The 23,799-nt window shown below is 44.9% G+C and overlaps 1 protein-coding gene across 4 annotated transcripts in view; it reads right to left on the reverse strand.

The window, feature by feature from the left end:
• Positions 1-23,799, reverse strand: part of NTRK2 (neurotrophic tyrosine kinase, receptor, type 2) — a 358,258-nt gene that overhangs the window by 147,267 nt on the left and 187,192 nt on the right. For 2 of the 4 annotated variants that reach the window (XM_008575754.1, XM_008575753.1), the window contains 2 exons: positions 17,923-18,111; positions 13,130-14,066 (listed from right to left, as the gene is read on the reverse strand). In XM_008575754.1, the coding sequence (XP_008573976.1) occupies positions 14,038-14,066; positions 17,923-18,111 (218 nt within the window). In that variant the 3' untranslated portion in view covers positions 13,130-14,037. Of the gene's footprint in view, positions 1-13,129; positions 14,067-17,922; positions 18,112-23,799 lie in introns of those variants that run through there. The other 2 variants (XM_008575751.1, XM_008575752.1) reach the window with 1 other exon arrangement.

Genomic DNA, 23,799 nt, shown 5'->3' on the forward strand with positions numbered 1-23,799 from the left:
TATTATAACCACGACTTTCTCTCTGAGGAAGTTTCTTTGTGTGGCAGCAAATTCTTCATAGCGGTCACATGTGCCTACAAAAGCAACGGCCTTGACCTAAAGAGCTCAAGTCCCGTTTCCCATCTGCAGGTGTTCTGCGTTCCTGGAAGTTCTCTCCTTTTGACTAATTCACCAGTTGGTGGAAACTTGAGGGTAATAAAGCACAGAATTCCTCGAGATTGCAGCACGAAAACCATTCTGAATACTGGATTTAAATTAACCTCACAAGAAATAGCTCCTCCTGACGCCCTTTCCTTTCGAAGTTGCCTGAATTAACTTTGTTTATCGCTTCAGTTTGGGACTTTCCCACGTGCTTAACATGAAGCTTCTCAGGACTATTCAAAGCAAAAAAGAGAGGATACCTCGTATTTTTCTGAAAGTTCATTTCACGTCCTCGATTTACCACAGCACTGAGGACCCCGGACGGGGTCCACCTTTCAATCGTGTCTTTGATGCAATGACCTGGGGCTGCTGAAGTCTTGCACGTGTGAGCGCCACTCTTGAAGAACCGCTTCATGGCTGGAGACCACATTTGGGGGTCTCAACCTCACTAGTTTCTTTCAGTGTTTGTCATTTGAACCTCATTTTCAGGAGATCATCAGAAAACAGGATTCTGGTTTTTCTGCTTTCTGATTAGTGAAGCTATATTTAAAATGCTAACTAATTTCTAATCAACGTAGATTACAGGTTGCAGAACTGAGTAGCCTGAAGGGTCTCCAGGATCTTCTCTACCCCAGAGTTGTGAAGGGCGAGTGAGTCTGGGAGACACATTTCTGACCAGGCCATGCGCTCGATCTGTCCACAGCCCTAGGCGAACTACGCAGCAAGGAGACCCACTTCCCATCCGTTTCCTTGTCTCTCAGCCACATTCAGGACACATTTTACATGTTCTATATCTATCTTAGCGGCCTAATCTTTTATGTTTCACGTTTTGAGAAGATACATCCATTCTGAGAAATACAAATAATAGCGTGATTGCAAAATACCGTAGTTGCACTGACAGATATTAAATAAAGAAAATATTTAAAGTCACCCTTACTGGCACTACCCACAGTGTAATTAGTGTTCAGCATCTGTGATAAATAGTGCCTAACAAATTGCTCATGCACCATAAGCATTATGAGAAGACCACGGTTTTATTAAACACTGAAAATTGCATTTTTCTCAGCTGTTGTATTGAAAAACAATGAACTCTACGAGGGGCAGCAGAGATGCAAACTCAATTTTGCACAAGACTCACAAACGCCGTTATGTGTTATGCCGGTGGAGACACAGCCTCCGTCTAGACAAAATGCAAAAATTTCCCCGTGTTCAGTAAATGGGTATAATTAAGAAAATGTGAGGAGCAGCTAATCGTCGGTATTGCGTGAACGTCTGCATCTCCCATCTCGTTGTTGTTTTTTTTAACAAGTCTAGTTGAAAGTTGAACCTCACTCTTCCAGGTTTCAAGTTTCAGTTTTTCAGTTTTCAAAAGGACTATTGGTATTTGTGAAATTAGAAGGCACCCAAGTCAGGCCCGAGCATTTTCTAACTCTTCTTTATATGTTTCCTTTCAACTGAGTGGCAGCCAGGGTTTTAATTTGTAAGAGCAGGTTTTATTATACAAATAAGCAGACACTGTCTGGGGGACAAAATTGAAGCGGATCTGATAGTTTTATTAATTTATTTGATTTACTTCTGGTTTCTCTTACCCAATCTTATTTATGTCAAAATAAGCTGAAGCAGAATTCATTATGTACTGAAATGCAATTTGAGCACTTTTTATTGGAACATGGTGATTCAATCATTTCTCGGTCAGTTCCATTACCCCTCTTTTTATTATTTTGTACAGATCAAATCACATAAGATGAAATTCCAAAAGAAACTTAAGAATTTGTGGGTAGGAATGAAATAATATCCCAATAATTCTTTATACCATGAATACTAATTTATACAATTAACATGCTGATAATTTTGCATGATGGTACCATGTTCTCTCTGAGGGAAATCAACTGGGTTAGTGAACTTGATTTTTCTGAGTAAACTTTCGATGCAATTACAGTTTCTAATCATTTTGATACTAAATTATTAGAAGCATTGAGGCTAATCTGACTCAGTTTGGGAATTTCTGTATTTTGTTGATTATATGGATTACAAAATTTGCCAAATTAGTAGTGGATCCTTTCCTCCTCGAATAATAGGGTTTAGGAGTTTTCATATTTTGGTAACTTCGCGAAGTGTTTGTGAAAAAATACATCTGTTCGTTGTTGGCCTGTTTCATTGTGTCCAGTGTATTGTTAGTGCATGGGGAATCCTCAGCTCACAGATGGGTCAAGTTTCATGTTGATTATGTAGAAAGGAGGACCTAGTGGATCCTTTCCTCCTCGAATAATAGGGTTTAGGAGTTTTCATATTTTGGTAACTTCACGAAGTGTTTGTGAAAAAATACATCTGTTCGTTGTTGGCCTGTTTCATTGTGTCCAGTGTATTGTTAGTACATGGGGAATCCTCAGCTCACAGATGGGTCAAGTTTCATGTTGATTATGTAGAAAGGAGGACCATCTCCTCGTGAAGACATTGCACTTGTGATCACAGTGCATGACTATCCCTTAAATGCCTTTTCAACCCCCACGCTACTATACTCTCCAATCACAATTCCTACACCCTAGCCCATCACGAGTGAAGTATCTCCATGTTTACAAACCTGTAATAGCTTCACGCAGACCAAAGAGGGTAGCAAAATATCAGCAAAGGAGGGAGGGCCAAGGTAAACTCACCAGCAGCCCACCTGCGAGCCTGTCCCCAGGGAGCTTGTCTCCCCATCTCACCCAGCTTCAGGGTCCTTCTGGAAGAGCAGTGACCACCAAACTCTAACATTCGTTCAAAACATCGAGGCTGTAGGGTGCTTCACAGCAATGCAGATTGTCTGGTCTCACCTCCAGCCATTCAAATCTGATAGACATGGACTGTTATACAGGGGTTTTGTTTTTAAAAAGCATCTCCAGTCACAATCACACATACACACAAGAACAGCAGGGACCACACAGTGAGAAACACAGGTCTCAAAGCCTGTGCTTGCTGGTGACTGCCGGCAGCCACCCAGCTAGCTACGAGAGGCAGGGTTATGGGTAAGTAGATGCAAGTCTCTCCAACAGTGGTGGCCCAGGGTTGGTAGGGTATTTGAGAAGAAATAAACTGGGCAAAGCCTGAAACAAAAGGCCACCAGTGATTTTGGCCCTTCACCTCCCAAAGCCATGCAGTGGCCGTTCGGGGGGCTCTCCTTCAACAATGAGGCCTTGAGACAAGGTCCTTTATACCATTTGGGATCATTCTCTGCCATATTGTCTGTCATCGGCTGTTTAGTATATAAACAGGACTTTTCTAGTATGGGAGGGAATTTCAGGACTTAAGCTATGGGCAAAATGAGAAAGTTGCAGATACATCATCTCATCAGTTAAATTAGCTGAGGTTCCAATGTAAACTGCCTCTCATTCCTTGTGGGTCAGAGTGTGAGTGTGTGTGTGTGTGTGTGCGTGTGTGTGTGTGCGCACGTGTGTGCTGGGTGGAGTGTAAAAGAAGACGGAGAGGAAGACTAGAGAAAGGCAGAAAGATGGGCACTAGCACAGCACATGGGTTAGGAAACAGACTGTGCAGTCAAACTGTCTGAGTTCAAATCCCAGCTCTTCTACTTTTTAACTGCGTGTCCTTTGGCAAGTTGCTTAATTTTCCTGTGCCTAATTCTCTTCTTCTGTATGATTAAAGTAATGATAATACCTATTACATAGACCTATTGTGTAAATTAAATAAGATAAGTATGTATAAAGCACATTGCACAGTGGCTGGCATATATTAAGTGCCTAATAAATATTAGTTATTATTGTGTTAGTGATAAAACTAAATATTGGTTGCTGAATTCACTAATCAAGCTCTTAGCTTCCTGAGTATTTTACTGCTAGATTAGCCAGCACAAGTTTTGGGGGTATAGACCTTGATTCTTTCAAAACTTCCTTATTTGTCCCCAGAAAGAAGCCATCTGATGCTCCTAAAGGGGCTGGTCCCAAAACAAAACTTCTCACCCTTTGCTGGAAACTTCTGAGTCTCCTTTTGACAACAGGCTTCCTGTTCACCTTCCCGAGCAGTCCCTTCTTGCTTCCTGAGCCTCAGATCATTCCGCAACCACTGCTTTTAGTTACTGAGGGTACACTCTGCTCTAGCTTTTCCAAAATTGCTCTGCTTTTCATCTTCACATCCCTGCTTTCTCTGATTTCCTTCTAGAAGCCTCTATGGGCCTCTCTTGTTGCCAACCAATTCTTCATCAAACACAAGTCACCCGTGGAACTTCAACTTAGGCCTGAGAAATTATCCTCTCATGATACAAAACATAAGGCATCAAAATACCTGAAACCCAATGTACAAAACCAGACAGGAGAATTCCCAAAATGTGAATGACTTGCAAGGTGGGATAGAAAGACTGGAAAAGCACATCAAACCCAACAGGTCAGGTAGAGCTGCAGGGGTAGATGATATGCACGTCAGCTGCAAAGGTCGCTCCCTTCTGCTCCTACCAGAATCAAAGGCAAACTCCGCTGACCACCCACGCCTGCAGCTCAGTGGGGTGGAGACTCCGATTCTGCACAGTGGGTGATGTCTCCCCTTCACTCGCGTCCTCGGTTCCCTGCCCGTCTACTATGCACCTGCAGTGTCTTGGGCACTGTTCTAGCAGCCGGAGACACCAAAGCACTTGTTTGTTTATTGAATGGTCCGTGATTAAGAACTTACAAAATCGTCAATAAGTATTTATTTCCATCTGCGATTTCTGATATCACTCAGTGACTACTGCCACCAAATTCCCAGTACGACGTGACTTCCTGATTACACATTCATCATCTGACAGAGACATATGACTCCACATGCCCAGCCTGATCTGAACTTTTGTTCTCACCTCTTCTGCCCCCTCCCCATCCTGAAGTTTCATTGTTTAAGTGCCCACATAGTCTCATTAGTCAGAGATTTGTTTTATTTCATCTCACCGGGAAAATTTTCCACACTGGCGAATGTACCCCGGTGCATGCAAAAACACACACAACCCCCACCCCAGGGGAAGCAAAGGACTCATCCGATTCTCTCTTTGGAAACATGTCACCCCCTTTTCTCTGAAGTCTCATTCGAACTCGTCTTTCCCAGCCGCTCTCCGGCTCTGCTACAATACCCCAATAGGGCTGGCCAGGCCTGCAGCTTTGTGCTGATGCACGCCCAGAGGTTCAGGGGGCTTCAAAATCTCTAATAAGCAGCATTTTGATTGTATTATTATTTGAACTGAAAATGGATAATTCATACTCAAAAGGCTGGTCTTTTCTAAGTTATCAAGCTAATTAAGAGAGTAAACACTAGGTCAGAAAGAACGATTCACTTTAGGTGACCTCACTACTCTAACGCATCCGCACTCCCCAAGCCTAGGAAAGAATTGCTCTGTCATGCTTCTGGAGAGCACGTCTCACTCTACCTATTAAAAGACAAGCATTAGGTACTGGTCACTTTTACAAACCTGTGTAAGCATATGTGCCTGTCACAAAGTGAGTGCTCAAAAATGTCAGCTTCTTGCTGTGGCCCTGCTCTAGGAAGTTCCTCGATGCATGCACGGAAGAATGTCATTTGGCAGAGCCAACTCATGTTTTCACTAAGACTCCCGAAAGCTCTAGAAGAATTTTGATCCCTTTCAATTGGCCAGTTTGGAAACATGGACCCTTGCACAGAAAACCAAAGAATGAGACGTAGAGGTGAGCCGGAGAAGTCCTTGTCTGTCCTCCGACATGCTCACAAGATTGGTGTCAAGACTGGTCCCATAGAACACTGGTGAGAGGGCGTCACCAGCCGCTGCGTTCCCCTGGCCTCCCTGGAACAGGATTACCTGGGCAGGTGCTGCCAGCACCTCGACCCTCTCAGCATCACATCGTCTAAGGAACCTCAAACACTGTGTGCACCTCAAGCTCTCCTGCAGACTCTTGGTGATCTTTGACTGTCTTTGTTAAGATGAATATCCAGTTCATCTAGGAAATGTGATGTGCTAATTGCAGAGTGAAGTCACTCAAGAAAGAGCCCGAGATCTATGATGCACAATGTTTTTTCTAGGATTTTCTAAAATAAAACAAAATAGGCAAACTTTTCAGAGTGGGATTGGCAAAAAAGAAAAGTAGGATTTTACATGATTTTAATTAGCCAAAAAATAAGGGCTCATTATTCATGATTATTTAGTATTACTAGTAATGATGTAATGTCTCTACTGAGAGAGAAAACATCATAGTGCTCCAATGAACCTGTGTCAACCATCACACGACAGAGGGGCCTGGTGTCTGCCTCCGCCTGGCTCCTTTCTCCCTCAACATCAAGTTCACTACTGGCCATGAGGCATTCCCCAGGCTTCATGTTTGGAGGTTAACACACTCCAGCACACCTAGGTAAACCCACGTGAAAGGTGCAAAACTGACACTCCAGTCCCTCCTGCAGAGTTAGAAAAACGGCAGGTATTAGTTCTAGAAAAGCTGGGCAGCAACACTCGGTAGAAAGGGCCCTGACTTCCAGGGGGCCGATCTGCCATCCGAACAGAAACTCCCCCACGTGTTAGGGGTATCATTTGAGCGGGTTCTTTCTCCACCTCACCTTCACCTTCCGAGCCTCAGTTTTCTCATCTGTGAAACAGACTAATAATATCTATCCTGCCACATGGATAAGTATTATTTTTTTAATGTGAAAATACAATCCATGGGACCTAAAAAGCATCAGATATGAGTTGTTTAAAAATAGAGAATGTAGGCATTAAAAAAGATGCTCGTGGCATTAAGGAACAAGCTGAGTGACAACGGAGTGTTTCAAATCTCAAATACTGCAATTTTAATTAAGCAAGTGAAACATTAAATCTGCAAATGTGGGGGAATAAAGCAATATCTAACAAAATTTTTTAAACAATTTCACTCATTTTGAAAAGTTCATCCAATGTTTTCCCCCTAGATAATTTCTCAAAGTTATTGAGAAGTTCCGTGCCCTGTTCTTTTGGAAAGAATATCTCTCTGTCCTTTTTTGGGGGGGCAACCTTGTCCACTTTCTCGCTCTGGAGAGTCACAGACAAAAAAAAAAAAAAAAAAATGCCGCCAATGATAGCTTGCTCTTTCATATCAAAGGAAAGGGACAACCTAGCAAGATAGAAAACTTTTAGACCATACTATTCTACTGCAGCCAAACACCACAGAAAACTGTGTCCCAATCTGCATCCATTTGTGAAAGGCCAGGTAGGAAACAGATTCCACCCTCATGGAGCTATAATGAGGAACCCTAATTCCCCCACTAGGCCAGACAGCACAGGATCCGTAATGCTGGGGACACTAGGGCAGGCTGGTAAGAGGGAGTCAGGGAATGTATTTGTAGGGGCAGATGGGGGGACTCGGGAAGGGAGAGAAGAGAAGAGAAAGGAAGGAAGGGAGAGAGACCATCAGCCGAGCTGCCATGTATACAGCACTGAGCTTTGCAAAGGCCAGAGGTTTCCATGGGATCCAGGCCAGCAGGAGCCCTGAGTCCAAGGCTGGGCTGGGGCAGGGGACTGAGACTCCGTCCTTGTGCAAAAATTTAAGGGACACCACAAATTCAGTTACTGAAATAAATAATTGTTTCGTGCAATATAGAGGGCCTTAAAAATATTATACATTGTATAATGATAAAATAAAATAAGTGAACAAATAAGATAAAAATACAAATGAGTACAAATATCTACAATAAAAAAAGATATCAGAATTTCAAGGAAAACCAGGATCCAGGCCTGAACTTGCAGGACTCGCCTCACACAGCTCACCCTAAACCCCGCCCTATCAGGATTATGCTGTCTTCGTTTAACATTTTGATATTTTCTTCATAGTCCTTTTTTGCATTTATTTTTTATCTTTTAATATGTTTCTGCACCTGGGAGGCAGGGAGGCTGCATGGGAGCCGCACGGGAGCTGGAGGGGACAAGGTCTAGGGGGCATTTGTGGTGCTTTGAGGAGTCTTAACACTGAATTATATCGTCCAGTCTGAGAACAATTATGAGTCGGTGACAAAAGCAGGCAACGGAGACCACAGATCTGACACGCTTGTCTTTATTGTCACACGCGTTTGGCTCTGAATGACCAACTACGTCACAAGTTCAGTCCAATGATCTCATTTTCGTGAACATGTCTACATGATAAAGAATTCCACGCTCCACTGGTCACTCCTACATACATGTGGACAAGCCTGGAGTTTCTGAACATAGTAAGAGAATGCAAGTCACATGTCAGGTCCACTCTCTTGCATCAGAAATAAAGTTAAGCAACATTTAGCAATCAACAGAGCCCCTTCCCAGTCCCACTCCAGCAGAACACGGTGTGGCACAGAGGGGTGAACCGCTGGGACCAGTGCTGCACGGTGGCAGTGGTGCCCAGGAAGTATGAGGCTGCTTGGCCGTAGCATGGACGCAGGGACACCTTACAGAGACCACAGCAGCACCTAGATTTGGTGCCCATTAGCAAAAGGGTCTTATTGTGGAAAATCCATACCCACCCACACACTCAAGGTCCCCTCTCTCCACAAGTGGACACATGGTGTGGGGACCCTATAAACTAATCCTCCAACCAAACAAGCCACTCTCAGATCCCTCCCCACACACTGGGACAGGAAGAGGCACAAAGCCCTCAATAACACGATCTTCTCGAAGAGAACAAAAGAGAATTCTGGAATGTTAACACCAAGGACTGTGCCAAGGGATCGGCTATTAGACCCGAATCTGGCTAAGACCCACCTTAATTAGAAACTTGGGACGTAAGAGCAGACAGTGGCAGGGAGTTCACACAAGCCCGGAGAGAAGCGTGCGACGCTTCAGCGAGGAGCGGTCGTCTCATCCCCTCTGCCACTCGGCCACTGTCTCCCCACCCAAATCTCAGGAGTTCAGGAATCCAAGGCACAGCTACCCATCGCCAAGAGCTTACAAGTAAAATGACTGTTTTTCTGTTTCAAAACCACTGTCTATGGGAGTACATGTAAGGTTCAAAGGAAACAGAAACTTTCCATGTAAGTAGAGGAACTTTGCCATCAGCTCAAGGCTCTGAAGAGTGTAAGAAACACCCTTTGGCAGCACTTGGGAAAGTAATTGCCTTTTAATCAGGTTCAAGGAGCTCTACATGTTCACAGCTGTTTCTGCACATATAAGAAAATACCATTAATGGAATTAGAAACCAGGAAAAAACGTGATCATTAGTATCATAGTTCCCAAACCCTAACACATAAAGAAAAGGAGGGCAGATGGATGAAAAGGTGGGCAAATATATTTATGTTTACGGCAGTAAACCGCGGAGAGGGAAATACGAGACCGGTTAGTTCAGCTGGCCAGGGCGCTCTCTCAATAGAAGGTAAGAACATGAGTCCTGTCCCTTGGTAGACCGGTTACTGTCCCTCTGTTCCTTAGCAATAGACTGAAGCCCAACGTTATCGCAAAAGTAAACTCTTGGGGGAGCGGGGGTGGGGGGCTAAGTATCGGGCGAGGAAGTCTACATGGGTCTGAAGATCCACCATCCCTGCAGTTCAGGTGGCTGCCCAGTGGTGCCATCCTTGCTTATTTTACAAGTGGACATACCAGGCAATCTCCTCTAGTAAGGACATTCCCTAAAGCGGGGAACAGCTATGTTAATATAATTACATAGTGCAGGGCTCTATCCTGTCCTGTCCATATCAACCTCCTTACTGGAACTTTAGGAAAATGGCGCTCAGTCCAAACGCCATCATTATCTGATAATGAGCGTGGGCTCCACTTTAATGCACCCAGAAGGTCAATGGCATGGTTAAATAAATGTGCTAAATAACAGCAGCAGGGTAAAAAGAGTGTTGACGTCCATCCACGTGCGACTGCAGTAACCGATAAGAATAATACAGAGACTAGGCCCAATCATTGTTTTCTTTCTGGGATTCCCCTCTACCTTTGGTTGAAAACCACACAGATCTAATCTGTTACAAATCACAGGGATCTACTTGTTCTGAACTCATTTTCAGAATCTGTCAACTTCGACATTACTGTGCAAAATACCAACACTGACATGCTATTGCGTGTCATCTATCGATAGAGGTCCCCTTGCCAGAACCCCAGTCTACGCCCAGATGCTTGAGACATCAGAAAAGGAAGTCGATCAGTGTGAAAAACCCGGCACCTCTGAGCAGCTAAGTCCACCCAGCTAGGTAAGGCTGAATGGCTGAAAGGATACTCCAGCTCATCGGAGGTCCTCACACAGCCCGGGGATCCTGGGTGGAAGAAAAGGCAACCCCAAATATTGGGAAACGTATCAGATGTAACCAGCCTGGTCCTTTAAGACCCAGCACACCCAGTTCCTGGCTAGCTAGGGTGAAGAACAGAGGCAAAAGGAATCAGCTGCCTCAGCAGCAAAGTACAGCTGGAGTCATCTGCATCCCTGAACGAGAGTCCCCAGCCGGCCTTGTCACAAGGGAGCCACTCACTGCCTGAGTCTTCCCAGCCCACATCATGAGACTCATCTCCTCCATGATATTTAGGATCCCTCTGCACCAGACCTCACATGGCCAGCCACGGCCAGTCCCCCAGCTCTGTCTTAACCTCTGTGCTCTAACAGGCAAAAAGGAACTATGACACTGGGAACAGTACACCCACTGTGCTTTCTACAGACGTCCCAGCACCATCCGCCAAGGTGAACCATTACTATAGAAATACGTACAAAGCCCAGGACAAATAAAGGCAAGGACACATATGGTTAGACTTTGTATTATAAGAGGTTAAAAGGATGTTCATAAGACTAGAACGCCCTATGTCAAAATATCAGCTGTTATTTCTAACTGTTGGGACTACAGGTGATTTTTAATTTCATCCTTGCGTCTTAAGTTTTCCAAATTTTCTACTATAATCTATATTATTTATTTTTTTATTTTAAAATATCTCATTTTAGGACACCCAAAGGCATTTTGGGTGATTAAGACTTAATTCTGTCCTACTAGCAAAAATCATCAGGCCTACACCCATTAGGGTGACCAACTCATTGTGGTTTGCCTGGGACTGTCCCGGTTTTAAAAATGAGAGTTGAGTGTCTCAGGAACTGCTTCAGTCCTGAGCACAGCAGGGTGGGCGGGCGGCCTGGTGCTCACGCTCCCTCTGTGCTGGGGCCACACGTGGTGTCCTCTCGCCTCCCTTGAGCCCTGCCCCGGCGAGAGCACGTGTGCTCTCAGCAGAAGGAATCAGACCCGCAGAGACCCAGGACCAGCCCTGCCGGGCCACTGCCCCTCGCTGCCACCCAGGGCTCAGCCACTGCCTCTGCAGGTGATAACCAGGCCGAACTGAGAAGCAGCTCTCGCCCCGAGTCCTTCCTGTCTCTGGTGTCGAGCAAAGTCTTCTGCCCGCCTTTCAAGAGAAGGAACAATGACCAAGAAGAAGAAAACCAACACGAGCCACAGCGCTGGCCTCAGGATCCCCAGGGCAGCCTCGCCAAGCCTCGGCAAGGACAGCCGGCCACCAGCCCCGCCGGACACCCTCCCAGGCTGGCAGAACTAGCAACAGGAGACTCTGCACTTCACAAGGACAGAACATGCACTTTTTCACAGTAGCCGCCATAAAGGACGGGACGTCATGTCCAAGAGACACGGCCATGGCGCCATCTCTGCTTAATCATGGGGAGCGCTCAGCTGCCCAGAGCACCCGGGCGCGGGCTCCTCTGCAGCACGGCAGGCTGCCCTGCACGGTGTGCGCTGAGCCCCTCCCAGTCCACAGTCTGTGGCACACGCAAGAGACTGGCCCGAAACGAAAACAGGGCTCAGCTTGATGGGTTCGTCCACAGGTGCATGCACTCCAGTCAGGCTGGGCCTTGGGAAACACCCGGAACAAACGCCTGAGGAGCCTCCATCTGCTGGCATGCTTCCAGCACATCACTGGTGATTTGGTGAAATTGAACTAAAATGTCTGATGTGTGCAGGATTCACAATTCCATCCCGGTTGGCCGATAATGTGGAAGGAAACACAGTCTTCATGAAATTACTATATGTGTATCCCCGACCTAAATCCATAATTGGTTTTTCCTTTTCAGCCATCAAGAGTAGGATGGAAGTGTTTTCTCCAGAAGATCTAGGTATCCTATACTCGGGTGGTTTTCCTTTTTTGATAACAAAAAATACCATCCAGTGGTCAAATGCTAATAGCAAGATTTTACTTAGTTGTGAATGTGCTTGAAACCAGCTTTCTAAGAAGTCTTCATCTCAGTGGAGTTTATAGCATAGCTTACATTTTAAATGTAATTATGCAGCATGTATTCATTTCCTTTATTCTAGGGAACTCAAGTTGCTTTTTAAAGCATTATTTGATAGCTTCTTACCATCTCCTTTGGAGTTGAAAGGGAAATATAATATCAAATTGTTGTTGCTAGCAATAGGGGCTATGGCACCAAGAGGGACAGAGAGCTGTGCTGGAACCTACAGAATGCCAGCAATGAGCTTTGACGGTCCCCACGGGATGAGTTGTCAACCCTGTGGGCCATAAACGAAGCAATTTCTAAGGCTCCTAAAATAACTGCATTCTCTGTCTTAAGAGTCACGCTGGGCAGAGGGACTTAGCTTATTTTTAAAGTGCAGGCCATGGCCTTCCTTCAAAGGGATACAAACAGTTCCCAAAGCAGCTTTTATTTGGCGTTATGTGACTGCACTGAAGTTTGCAGATAACCTCGCGTAACCCTCAGGGGGTTGATCTAATGAGCTCCTGGGGTCCTGGATGTAATTCAGAATTTTTGCTCACGTGTTCTCAAAGTAATGCTGCAAATATGTTCAAAACCTCTGCAGTTCTGTGAAAAAGATCACTTCCATTCCCTCCCCTGGTTGGTAAGACAACAGCGAAGTGGACGTGGGAGTTGAGAGGAGCAGGGTGGTGCCCTGTGTAATATTTTTACCTCCTGTTAAAACGCTTTCTTCCTTTATAACATCTTGTTGCGCTAGTCCTAGCTGGTTTGTGAATCTGTGCTTATCTATGCAATTGCCTCATAAGCATGTAACCAATGGGAACACATGCACGCGCGCACGCGCGTGCGTGCATGCGCGCGCACACACACACACACACACACACACACACTCTTACTTGAACAATATATAATACCTGGAGAAGTATGGCACACTCTGGAGGAAATCAAAAAATATCCATTTCATTGGAAATGAAATAGAAGTGGAAAAAAAGTCAGAATTCTTTACCTGCATCTGCCACAGGAAGTTACCAGCCCTAGGTATACACGGAGGGCATGCTCTGCAAGGCCAAACACATATAGGTGCACATTTAGACACAATTCTAATGTAACTTAGGCCTTAGGCCTAGGACCCTAGTTAATTTACAAGGCTGCTCTAGGAAAAACACGATTCAAGTGAGGACAGTAAGTCAGTGGCACTTGCTCCGGCAGGAGAAGACGTTCCCACCCTTCGAGAGAGCCCATGATTGCTGATGGGGGTTCTTGCTGGTTAGCACGTCTTGCTGTTTTGTTTTGTTTTTGTTTTTGTTTTCAGCTCAGAAGGTATGTTTCCATTGCACCCTGTCAAAAACTTTCTCTGCAGTCAAGGAGAGTCTAGCAACACAGCTGTCCTTGAGCCGTGACTGTAAATCCTACTGGGAAACCACCCCGTGCTGTCAGATGACATGGTTTTCGGACACGTCTAAACAGACTAGTTGCATTAAAGACCAACTCCAGACTTGATGTTGCTGAGCTCATCAGCTCTATCTTGCCATCCTGATTGATCGAGGAGATGGGTCTATAGTTAAAGTGGTATAGTACTTGGAGGGGTTAGTCATTAGAGCACACTGCTTTGTCTTGGGAAGGCAACTTCTTGCTTGGATAGGTTATGGAAGCTAAGGAGTGATGTCAAGATCTTGTCTGGCCAGAATTTGCAGATAACCATAGAACTCTTCTCCATCAGGCATGGATTTAGCCTCCTTTAGTTCCTGCAGTGACACAGGAGCCTCCAAATACCAAATTATTATCAGGCGGTCTTGGGGGAACCTCTGGGCCCTGCAATAAAGTAGACAGACTTGCTATTGGAAAGCGCTTGGGAGCAATTCAGCCCTGCTCAGATTGCTCTAAAATCCTGCAAACTCTCTCTGGACTTTAGATGAAAACCTCACATAGTTCCTGATAGTGAAAAAGTACTTCAGGGGATATAATTTATCACCATCCTTCACTGAAATGATCTTATGCGTCATTTAAAGAAATCTCGTTTGATCATGTTTTGTTGTTTGTTTTGTTTCTAAAGCAAAGTTATGCAAGTATTCAGGCTGTATCACTGTGCACAAGCCACTTCTGAGCATTATCTGTAAAATAAGGTGTTTGTGTAAATTGATCTTTAAGGTCTAATTCAGAGGATGACTAACAGGTGGTAGACTATGGACCAAACCTGGCTCAGGCTGATGTATTCTTATTTACCCTACCCAGTGTTTTAAATCTTGGGGACTTCACATAACATAATAAATACCTGTTCTGCTAGGAGAAATTGGAGTATCTGGTAACACCAGGCCCATGCTGCAGCACATTATTTTTCTGATCCAGCCTGATCCCTGTGGGCAATCAGGGTTCGGGACCCCTGCTCTACCTAGGAGAAATTGGAGTATCTGGTAACACCAGGCCCATGCTGCAGAACATTATTTTTCTGATCCAGCCTGATCCCTGTGGGCAATCAGGGTTCGGGACCCCTGCTCTAACCTGTCCTATGCTAGTAGTGCCCAGCACATTGCATTGTGAGTACAAGAGGATCTAACTACTGGCCTCCCCAAGGAGATTCCCTGTGGGCAGGGACAAATCTTCATTATCACCAGCTCTCTGGTTTCTAGCACTGTAGGAGTGCTATAGGTGATCAATAAATATTTAATGAATTGAACTTCAGTATCTAGATCAGATTTTTGCAATTCGGTGAAATGATATGGGGATCACTCTTTGTGAGCTCACATAAATGTTCTTAACCAAATCTTTGAATAGCACGCAGCTTTAGGAAAGAGAAATAAATAGGCTAGTTTGTGTCCCAAACCTCTGACAGATCCAGAGGCTGGCGGGGTGTACTATCCATATGACATTTTGCTTTAAGCACATGGGGAAAGTTCTAAACTCTCTCTGAGATCTTCTTACATTTTTTTTTTCATATGTAACTTATGCAGCTTCTTGGAAGAGCTCTTCTTTAGGAGGTTCTTTGGAAGTTAGTTTGTAAAAAATATTTAATGGGATCACCTAATTGGAAGCTAAGCTCGCAAAATATCATGGGCCAATAGCAACAGATCCCTCTGTGTGTCAGATCTGTGCATTATAAAATACTTTAGTTTCTGAATGACTAATGATTAGGATGTTCAAAAAAAGGGTTTTTTTAAAAGCTTATTTCTGCTAAAATTGCTATCTAAATCTGCTTAAATTGGCTAATACAAATAAACTACTATATAGGCAAGTTTTATAGGAAAAAAGACAATGAAAAAGGCTACGAGTCACCTTTACTTGTTACCACCCTGCCAGCAATGAATGTTTCAGTAATATATAGCCACACCTGGTCAACATCTGGCCAACATCAAATATATATCATGTCCCATGCTATGAAGGAGTAGTTAACAGATAAAGTTCCTGCTCTTCGGGAGCTTACAATCTAACCTGTACAACACTGCAGAAACACATACACAAGAGGGGTCTCACTACTTAACAAAAGGCAGCAGATACATTGAAGATCGAGGAAAAATAAGTATGGGATAAAGAGTGACATTTATGAATGGGCGAAGAGAAGGAAAGAAGTAAATTGCTTCTTTGTTCCCATTTCTTTGAAAAAGAATTCATGAAAGATGTGTGATTATAAGTGTTCTTAAAATCATATATATGGCATGGTGCCTGGAAAAAAATATATTTCTTCCCTTATGAGATGCCGAGTGACTGAGGACACCAGCCAGGAAAGGGCGGCTGGGTGCAGGGCCCAGTGAGACTTTAGGAGGAAGGAGCAGCCAAAGGGAGAGTGAATGGCCTGGAGACTGAGGAGGGTGGAAGCCAGAGCTGGGTCTCCCCAGCTTTCCTCCAATTCCTTCTAGGGGTGGCAGAGTGGCTGAGCCACAAAACCAAGAGTCCTCTGAAAATAACCAAAATGTCTAATCCAAAACCTTTGCAAGAATCTCCACGGACTCTAGGTTAAGAAAATGACCTTTGAAAGCTTTCTTTTAGGACTTCTAAGGGAAGCAAGCAGTTCAAGGCAGAACCACGACCCGGCAGCGTCTATACAGTTCCTTCTGCGGGATCTCATTTGTCATTTTGTTTGTTTTCTTGCTTATTTGTTCATTTTTTCTTACGGGACTTGTTGGGCTGATGTTATCTACGTGATTACTCAGCTCTACTCTTCCACGGACAAAGGAAAGCAAACTTGTGGAGGGAAGGTTGATTCTAGTCAACCCCAATTATAATACAGCCTCAGGCTAACTGAAGTCCATCCTGCGGCCTGGTACTGGTGGTGACAGAGGTGTCAAGGTACTCTATTCCTGGGAAGAGCACTCGGAATGATGGCAGATTCTCCAGTCACAGCATCCTGCTTTGTCCCAGTCCATATTTGACTGTTGTGCATGGAGGGAGCTCACCTCATCAAAGAAGACACATTTTAAACAATGCCTCCACTGATCTTGCTCATGCCACAACGACAGTCTTATGATTAATAATACCTTGAGTTCAAAGCAAACCTTTTATTTCAAGGAGTTCAATATTCTTCACGCATATTACTCTAGTTATCTTGTCATATTACAAATTCAACTAAAACCCATGGTGGGGTCCAGCTTCATACATTAAAAGCTCACAAAACTGTTCTTCCTAAGAATTAAACTCGAATCCAACCTTAAACATACCTGAAGATAAATTTTAATGAATAGGAGGAAATCACAGGTGTTTCCTCATATATAAACAGATCTGATACCCTTCATCCCATGAGAGTTCTCACGGTAAAGTCAGTCCCCAAAGCCTAACCTTGCAATAGATCCACCTTACCTCTGAGACAGGACAGGAGAACAGTATTCAAGATGGGACAAGAACATGCAAATAGAAAGAAGGCACCCACTCATCAGTACCAGGGAGCCCCGAGGTCTGGGCCACCTGATGTTCTAGCCCTCAGGGTCCGTTATTCATGTGTGAGAGAAGGCCTGCAGCTCCAATGGCATAAGCCCACCTGTCCACTATGGTTTTATTTTTTGTTGTCCCTAAGGCTATGTTTCATTTTTTAAATTTGAGCAGTGGCTCAGAAGATCGGATAAGGAGTTTGGAGACAAATCTCAAGCTTGGCAACAGAAGCTAATAGACTTATTTGATTCTGAAAAAGAAAAGTCAGTGTACTTAACGTGTACATCACCTGTCGCAACGTCTCTTCACTGTTGCACCATCCCAACAAGGTCTCATGCTGGGAACTAGGACTGAGCACAGAATACAGAACTACCCAAATTGATACCACCTGTGTGCAACACAGGGCCTTCTCCACTCTCTGGAGTGCCTATTTTAATTACTTTCAATAAACCAAATTTAAATTACGCCAATTGCCTGTCATCTATAACTGATATATGTGCATTCTAATGATACTTCTGGTTTCTATATCTTTTTCAAGATAAGTATGCCTTGATTCCAACTTCATGTTGACGAATGGTTTGGGGAAATGGATCCCAAGAAAAGTCAGTATCTGCCCGCAGTTCCCATCCCATCAGGGAAATGCCCTGAGAATTCCATAAGCAACAAACTGAAGGATCTATTCCATGGGCTGCAAGAATACTCAGGCATTTCACAAACCCCACCCCCAGTCATCCTTGTCAGGGGCTCTGATAAACTCTGGCTGATACAGCTATGCAGCAATGAAGCAATAAGCATAAACAGCTGTACTTACATGTGTCTGGCTTGAGCTGACTGTTGGTGATGCCAAAGTACTGGGGATTTTCAATGACAGGGATCTTGGTCATTCCAATAATGACGGCATCGGGGCCGCCCTCTGAGGAGGACGGGGTGTTACTCCCATTGGAGATGTGGTGGAGGGGGCTGGCGGAGTCGTCATCATTGCTGATAACTGAAGCGGGGCCTGGGGTTGGAAAGAATATGGAGATTCTCATGTCAGTTTTAACGGCTTTATTGAGCTAAATTCACATACATGAAATCCACCTATTTAAAGCCTACAATTCAATGGGTTTTAGTGTACTCACAGAGTTGTGCGATAAGCACTACGATCTAATTTTAGGACAGTTTCATTGCCCCAATTAGTGCTCACTTCCCATTCTCACCACCCCCAGCCCAAGGCATCCATGCATTTACAGCCTGTCTCCATGGATTTGCCTCTCCTGGCATTTCATAGATCTTCTGTAACTGGCTTCTTTCACTAGCATAATGTTTTTAGGTACAACTACCTTGCAGCCCGTATCGGCACTTGCTACCTTTGAACTGCTGACTAGGACTTCGTTGTGCAGATCTCCCGCATTTTGTTTATCCATTCATCAGCTGATGAACATTCGAGTTGTTTCACATTTTGGTTATTATGAATAATATTCTATGAACATTCATGTGAAAGTTTTGTGTGGACACATGTTTTCATTCCTCTTGGGTGGAACTGCTGGGTCATTGGTAGCTCATGTTTAACATTTTGAGAAACCGCCAAACTGTTTTCTAAAGTGGCTACAACATCCTATATTCTTAACAGTCTGAGACTTCCAACTTCTTTACTTCTTTCTTCTGTAATCTAACAAGCAGCTTTCCTCTCCGTTCTTTGGATGTCTCTAGTACTCTACGTCACTGAAACTCTCAACATGAATCTGGGTCTCTTGTTTCACAGGGCACTGAAAGTTGTCCTGGGAGTTTGCAGATCTCCGGTCTTTAGACAAGTCACTTACCTTCTTTGTACCTGCACATCCCCTTTCATTTTGTAAAATGTGCAAAATAATATCTGTTTGTTATTTTATGGGACTGGGATGAGACCAGTGATGTGAAAATGTGTTGTAAATTTAGACGGGCTTTATGAGCATGAATGATTATTAACTGTTACCAAGTAAACTTGAACCAGCGGTCTAGATTGACATCGGTCTGTCCTGAGACTATGTTCCTCTATCGCTGTATTCTGTGAGTACCTGCACCGTTTTTGTCTACAAAATACTATCACAATAATAATGGGTAAATCCCATCGCAAAGTTACCTGCTCTGTCTGCCTTTAGCTGTGATATTATTAATAGAGTCATTACTTGGATGTCTCTATACTAAAGCAATAATCATAGCACTTTTCAAACAAGACTTAAATTTTCTAGTCCAAAGTCTCAGCATGTTGATGTCCATACATACAGTCTACTGTATCTTGTGCAGACAGCTTATCCGTTGGCCACTAAACTCATACTATTTGCAACCAAAATTAGATTCACAAAGGGGAAGGTCTGTGCGAACGCTTCAGAACAACAAAGGCTGCCACAGGGCTCGGCAGACGCTCCGTCTGCGGGAAGTGCATAAAGCCCTAGACAGTGACACCCTCTCTGCAGTGCACCAAGTGGGTGCAGGCTCCCGCGGCAGCAGACTGCTGGCCACAGCTGTCGGCAAAAACCAGGAGAAAGATGGGAAGAGAAAGGATAAGAAGGAAAAACAAAGCGGAGTAAAAAGGCAGAATCAAATATCCAGCCAAGAAATGGCATGCTAGGGAGTGAAAGTGAGCCGCGGCTTCCTGTGAGAGGGAATGCGCTTTCATCCCACCCCCAAAATGCACGTCCCAGCACCTCCAGCCGTTCTCTGCCTTTCCCCCCACACTTAACTATTTCAGTGAGAAGCACAGCAATTCTGAAGACAGACTTGTTTCTTCAGACGGTGTTGAATCCCTTATGAAATACAATGATAACCCATCCCCCCACCTCCAAGGTCCATTTCCCCCCTCTATGGGGATTGTCACAGTTTGCAGTGATAACAATTGGATACTACCCAGCTAACTGTGCCTGAAACAAACTGTGCAGCAGGCAGCCAACTGCCATTAGAGGTAATTTTTAAAGCATTCTCTCAAGGGGATGTGCATTTAAGTTGCCTTTAATGATGCTCTCTGGCTTGATTCTGCAAACAGGTCCTCGTACAGCCAGTTCAGGAAGCACACAGCGCTCAGAGCAAAGGCAAGCCCAGCAGTCGTGCTCATCTTGTGCCTAGCTCACCTGTGTCAGCAAAGAGCGGATATCCTGCCAAGAAGAGCTGTGAAGACAAGTTCTTTCTCATCTCCCTAATCATCGCTGTTTTATGATTTGCTTCCTGGCAGGCCTACAACACCCAGATTCAGGCCAGCAATGGAAAATGGAGATGCATTATGCTGAGGTTTCTGCATCTCGTCAGTAAGACCCTCCCACCACTGTTTCCCTTGCTCAGCTCCCAGAGCAGCTGTCGCCTCCTGCAAGGTTACCAAAGCACGCTACCACCTGAGCTCCCCGAGGAGGCTGCACTCAAGGCTGCGCATTTCTCAATGGATTCCAGGCTCTACCTTTACCCCCCAAAATGCAGGATGTTATTTTCAAATCCTCCACGTGCTGTCAGAAGGCCAGAAAAATTTCCTTCTGAGCACCTGCAATGATTAGAAATGCATTGACCCAGTAGCTTTCTTCTCTCATTCTCCTCTGGCCTAGGTCAGGCTATGAACATCACAGCAGCATTCAATCATTTCTGAGGAGGTTGGTACCTAGAAGACAATCTGGAGATTCCTCCCGGAATTCAGGCTTTGAATCTTCTGCCAAGTACACAGTGAAGCCCTCACTTAAAGAGTCCAAGCAAGACTCTTGCTCTCTGCCTGTCCTTCCCCACAAAAGGACACCCCTTCCTCCCCTGACCTCTGCAATTAAAACCCCTGGCTCCGATGTAACAGATGGCAAACGAATGGGCTCCTGTTTGGGGGGAAGGAGAGGGAACTAAGCATAGAAGCCATATAAAGCACCAGAGGTAATTTTTCAAAAGCCTTTTTCACTTTGCCAGAAAGTCACTGTTGACAAATCTGAGCAACACATAAACCTCAACAATTCATCAAGTGGAATATTAATTCAAGTGCTGTTTTCTTCATTACTGATATTCCAAAACCTGGAAGATCGATATGGCTGGCAAGGTTGCAGGGATTAAGCTCATTTTTCTACGAACGTTTTGATGTAATGAAATGCAGAGCACAGCAAAGTTAGGAAAGGGGGATGCTCTCAGTGGGGACAATGAATGTCTACATAATTTGACAGCAGCCTGTCTGTGCATATCAGGGATGTGTCTGTGTGTGTCTGTGCATGTGTTTGAGCAGATGCCAGGAAAAAGACAGAAGGAAAGTAAGGGGCGCAGCACATCGAGTTACAAGAGATTCACATGAGGACTAGCAACAATGTATGATAACACGAATGCAAAATTTTAAATTGCTATGTACATGCACACTTGCTGAGTTTGGGGTAGGCAGTTCTAATCACTGAGCTGACAAATATGAGTTATGCCTGGAAACATTTTTAGCCCATTTTTATTTTAATATGTCTCAGGTACAAAGAGTCATTTTTCTTTTATTGGAGCTGCTTGGTAATATATCCTGCACATTTAATTTTACAGACATTGCTAAGCCTAACTTAGACTTACCTTCCTGGGATAAGAATCGATGAAGGTCAACAGGGAAGGGAGTTTCCTTCTCTAGATATCAACACGCTATTAACATGAAGGGAAGGATTATTACTCTTGAGCAGCCACGTTAACCATACCTTTCTATTTCCTGCATTCTATGCTTTGACATCTGGGGCTCTGCTGGCACTGGAAAGATTGCCATTCCCAGGGTTGGCCAGTTCCCAGAGATAGTCAATACCTTGCCGGTATTAAATAGTATGCCCTTCATGTACAAACCCACCAATCCAGAGCCCACACCCCAGCCACCTTCCTTACCTGGCTGTCACCCTCTATCCACCTGCCTTAACCTCCAGGTTCCAGACAACTCAGGACAGCTCCTCTGCCCCAGAGCGCACTGAAATGACTCAAACTAGCCACTCCCAAGCCTCCAGACCCTGCCTAGCCCACTCCTTCCCATGGAAACAAGAAGCAAGGCCCTGACCCACATGTCCCCTCACTCCCTCTGCCTCCTGACCAGCCCTGGTGCTGCCCCCAATGGCCTCCTGTGGCATGGCATGGCCCCTCCTCTTGGGAACTGTGAGTAACAAACTATCTTTTCAATGGCTGTCATCTCCTGATCTGTTAGTCCCACCATACCTGAAAAATAACAAAACCTACATTCTAACATGGTAGTTCCTCTGATGGACTGTAGCTGGAAGAACAATCCTGCAGAACTCTCTGCTCTGGTCTAATGAAATCATATTTCTGAAGCTTTCTGGGAACAACACCCTCCTACAATGCAAACTGGCTTGAAAAATATTTAAATGGTTACAGTGATTTGCTATTTAGTGGAAGGAAGACCCCATCTTACAGTACTATCCCGAGTTCATTACTCTCCCCCTGGACACACACACAAACAACACCCTACCCCCGGCCACACACACATCACAAAGCCCTAAAGCAGGGCACCTGTAGGACTGCCCAGGCAGGATAATCCCTCTGATGTGTTGGCAAAATGGCTATGATCAACCATATCTAAAATCTGCCCTGAGGAGCTGCCAAGAAGTCCTGAGTGGCTGAGCGGGATGTCCCAACTTTGCCACGTCCCCCTCTCCCTTTGCTGGTCGAGAGGATCTACCTTGGAATCCACGAGGCCAGTAAGGTTCCAGGTGACTTACCCCCTTCCAGGCCCCACCCGGCCAGTCTGCCTGAGCCTGGATTCAGCCCCTTGGTCAGTTTTGGGTCAGTGGCCAGACACTGATAGAGGCTGTCCAGCTGGGCAAGGTCTGATGTCAGGTTCAAAAACAGAAAGGAAACAGGCTTCCTTCTATGGATGGGACGACCGAGTGGCCAGATGGCTCAGAGCTGGGCGCTCCCTGACATTTGTACATTTCCCCTACTTACAATTTCACCCAGAGCCAACCTTGCTGCCGGAAGAAATACTAACCAACAGAGGCCCGCAATGGTCAGATCTTGGAAACCCACAAGAAAGATGTAGGACGGTCTGTCTGTTCAGGCCTTCTAAGCAGTTCCTGTCCATTGTCTCCATACCCGTAGAAAATACTGAACAGATTAGAGGTCCTGGGAGATCACACCTGATTTCAAGCCTAATGATGAGATGCATCATCTGTATTCATGTGATAAGCTACAAATTCTGCTTTTCACTTGTCAGCACAGAGTCTGAATGCAAGGACCGGCAGGCAATCAAGCACAAATCACAGCGTCTGGGACACTGAAGGTTGTTTTGAAAGAAAGTGGTCATAAATGAACAGCTGATTTGCCAGTTCAGAATTCTATTACATCTCGGTCAGTGGAAGAAAGTTAAGACTCAGACTCGTGCAGGCTTGACTGTTCAGCCAACTACTGGCCGTATGGTGTAGTGGGAATGTAGTTACATTTTATTTCTTTAACATTCTTTTTTTTTATTTTTTTTGTCTTTTTTCGTGTCCGGCAACGGATCGCAACCCTCAGCGTCGCGCCCGCACCAGACCAGGACCGGCAACGGGATCGCAACCCTCAGCGTTGCCCCCACACCTCGCTCAGCCAGTGAGCGGGAACCGGTCCGTATGTGGGATCCGAACCCTCGGCGGGAGCGCCACCACGCTCCCAAGCGGCGCACTGCAGCAGTGCGCCACCGGGCCGGCCCTTCTGTAACATTCTTAACAATGTGTCACAACCAAGAACTCGGGTGACAGTTGTCACTTCCCCA

The sequence above is a fragment of the Galeopterus variegatus genome, unplaced genomic scaffold, assembly GCF_000696425.1.
Source record: "Galeopterus variegatus unplaced genomic scaffold, G_variegatus-3.0.2 Scaffold1232, whole genome shotgun sequence".
In the NCBI taxonomy this organism is placed as follows: Eukaryota; Metazoa; Chordata; class Mammalia; order Dermoptera; family Cynocephalidae; genus Galeopterus; species Galeopterus variegatus.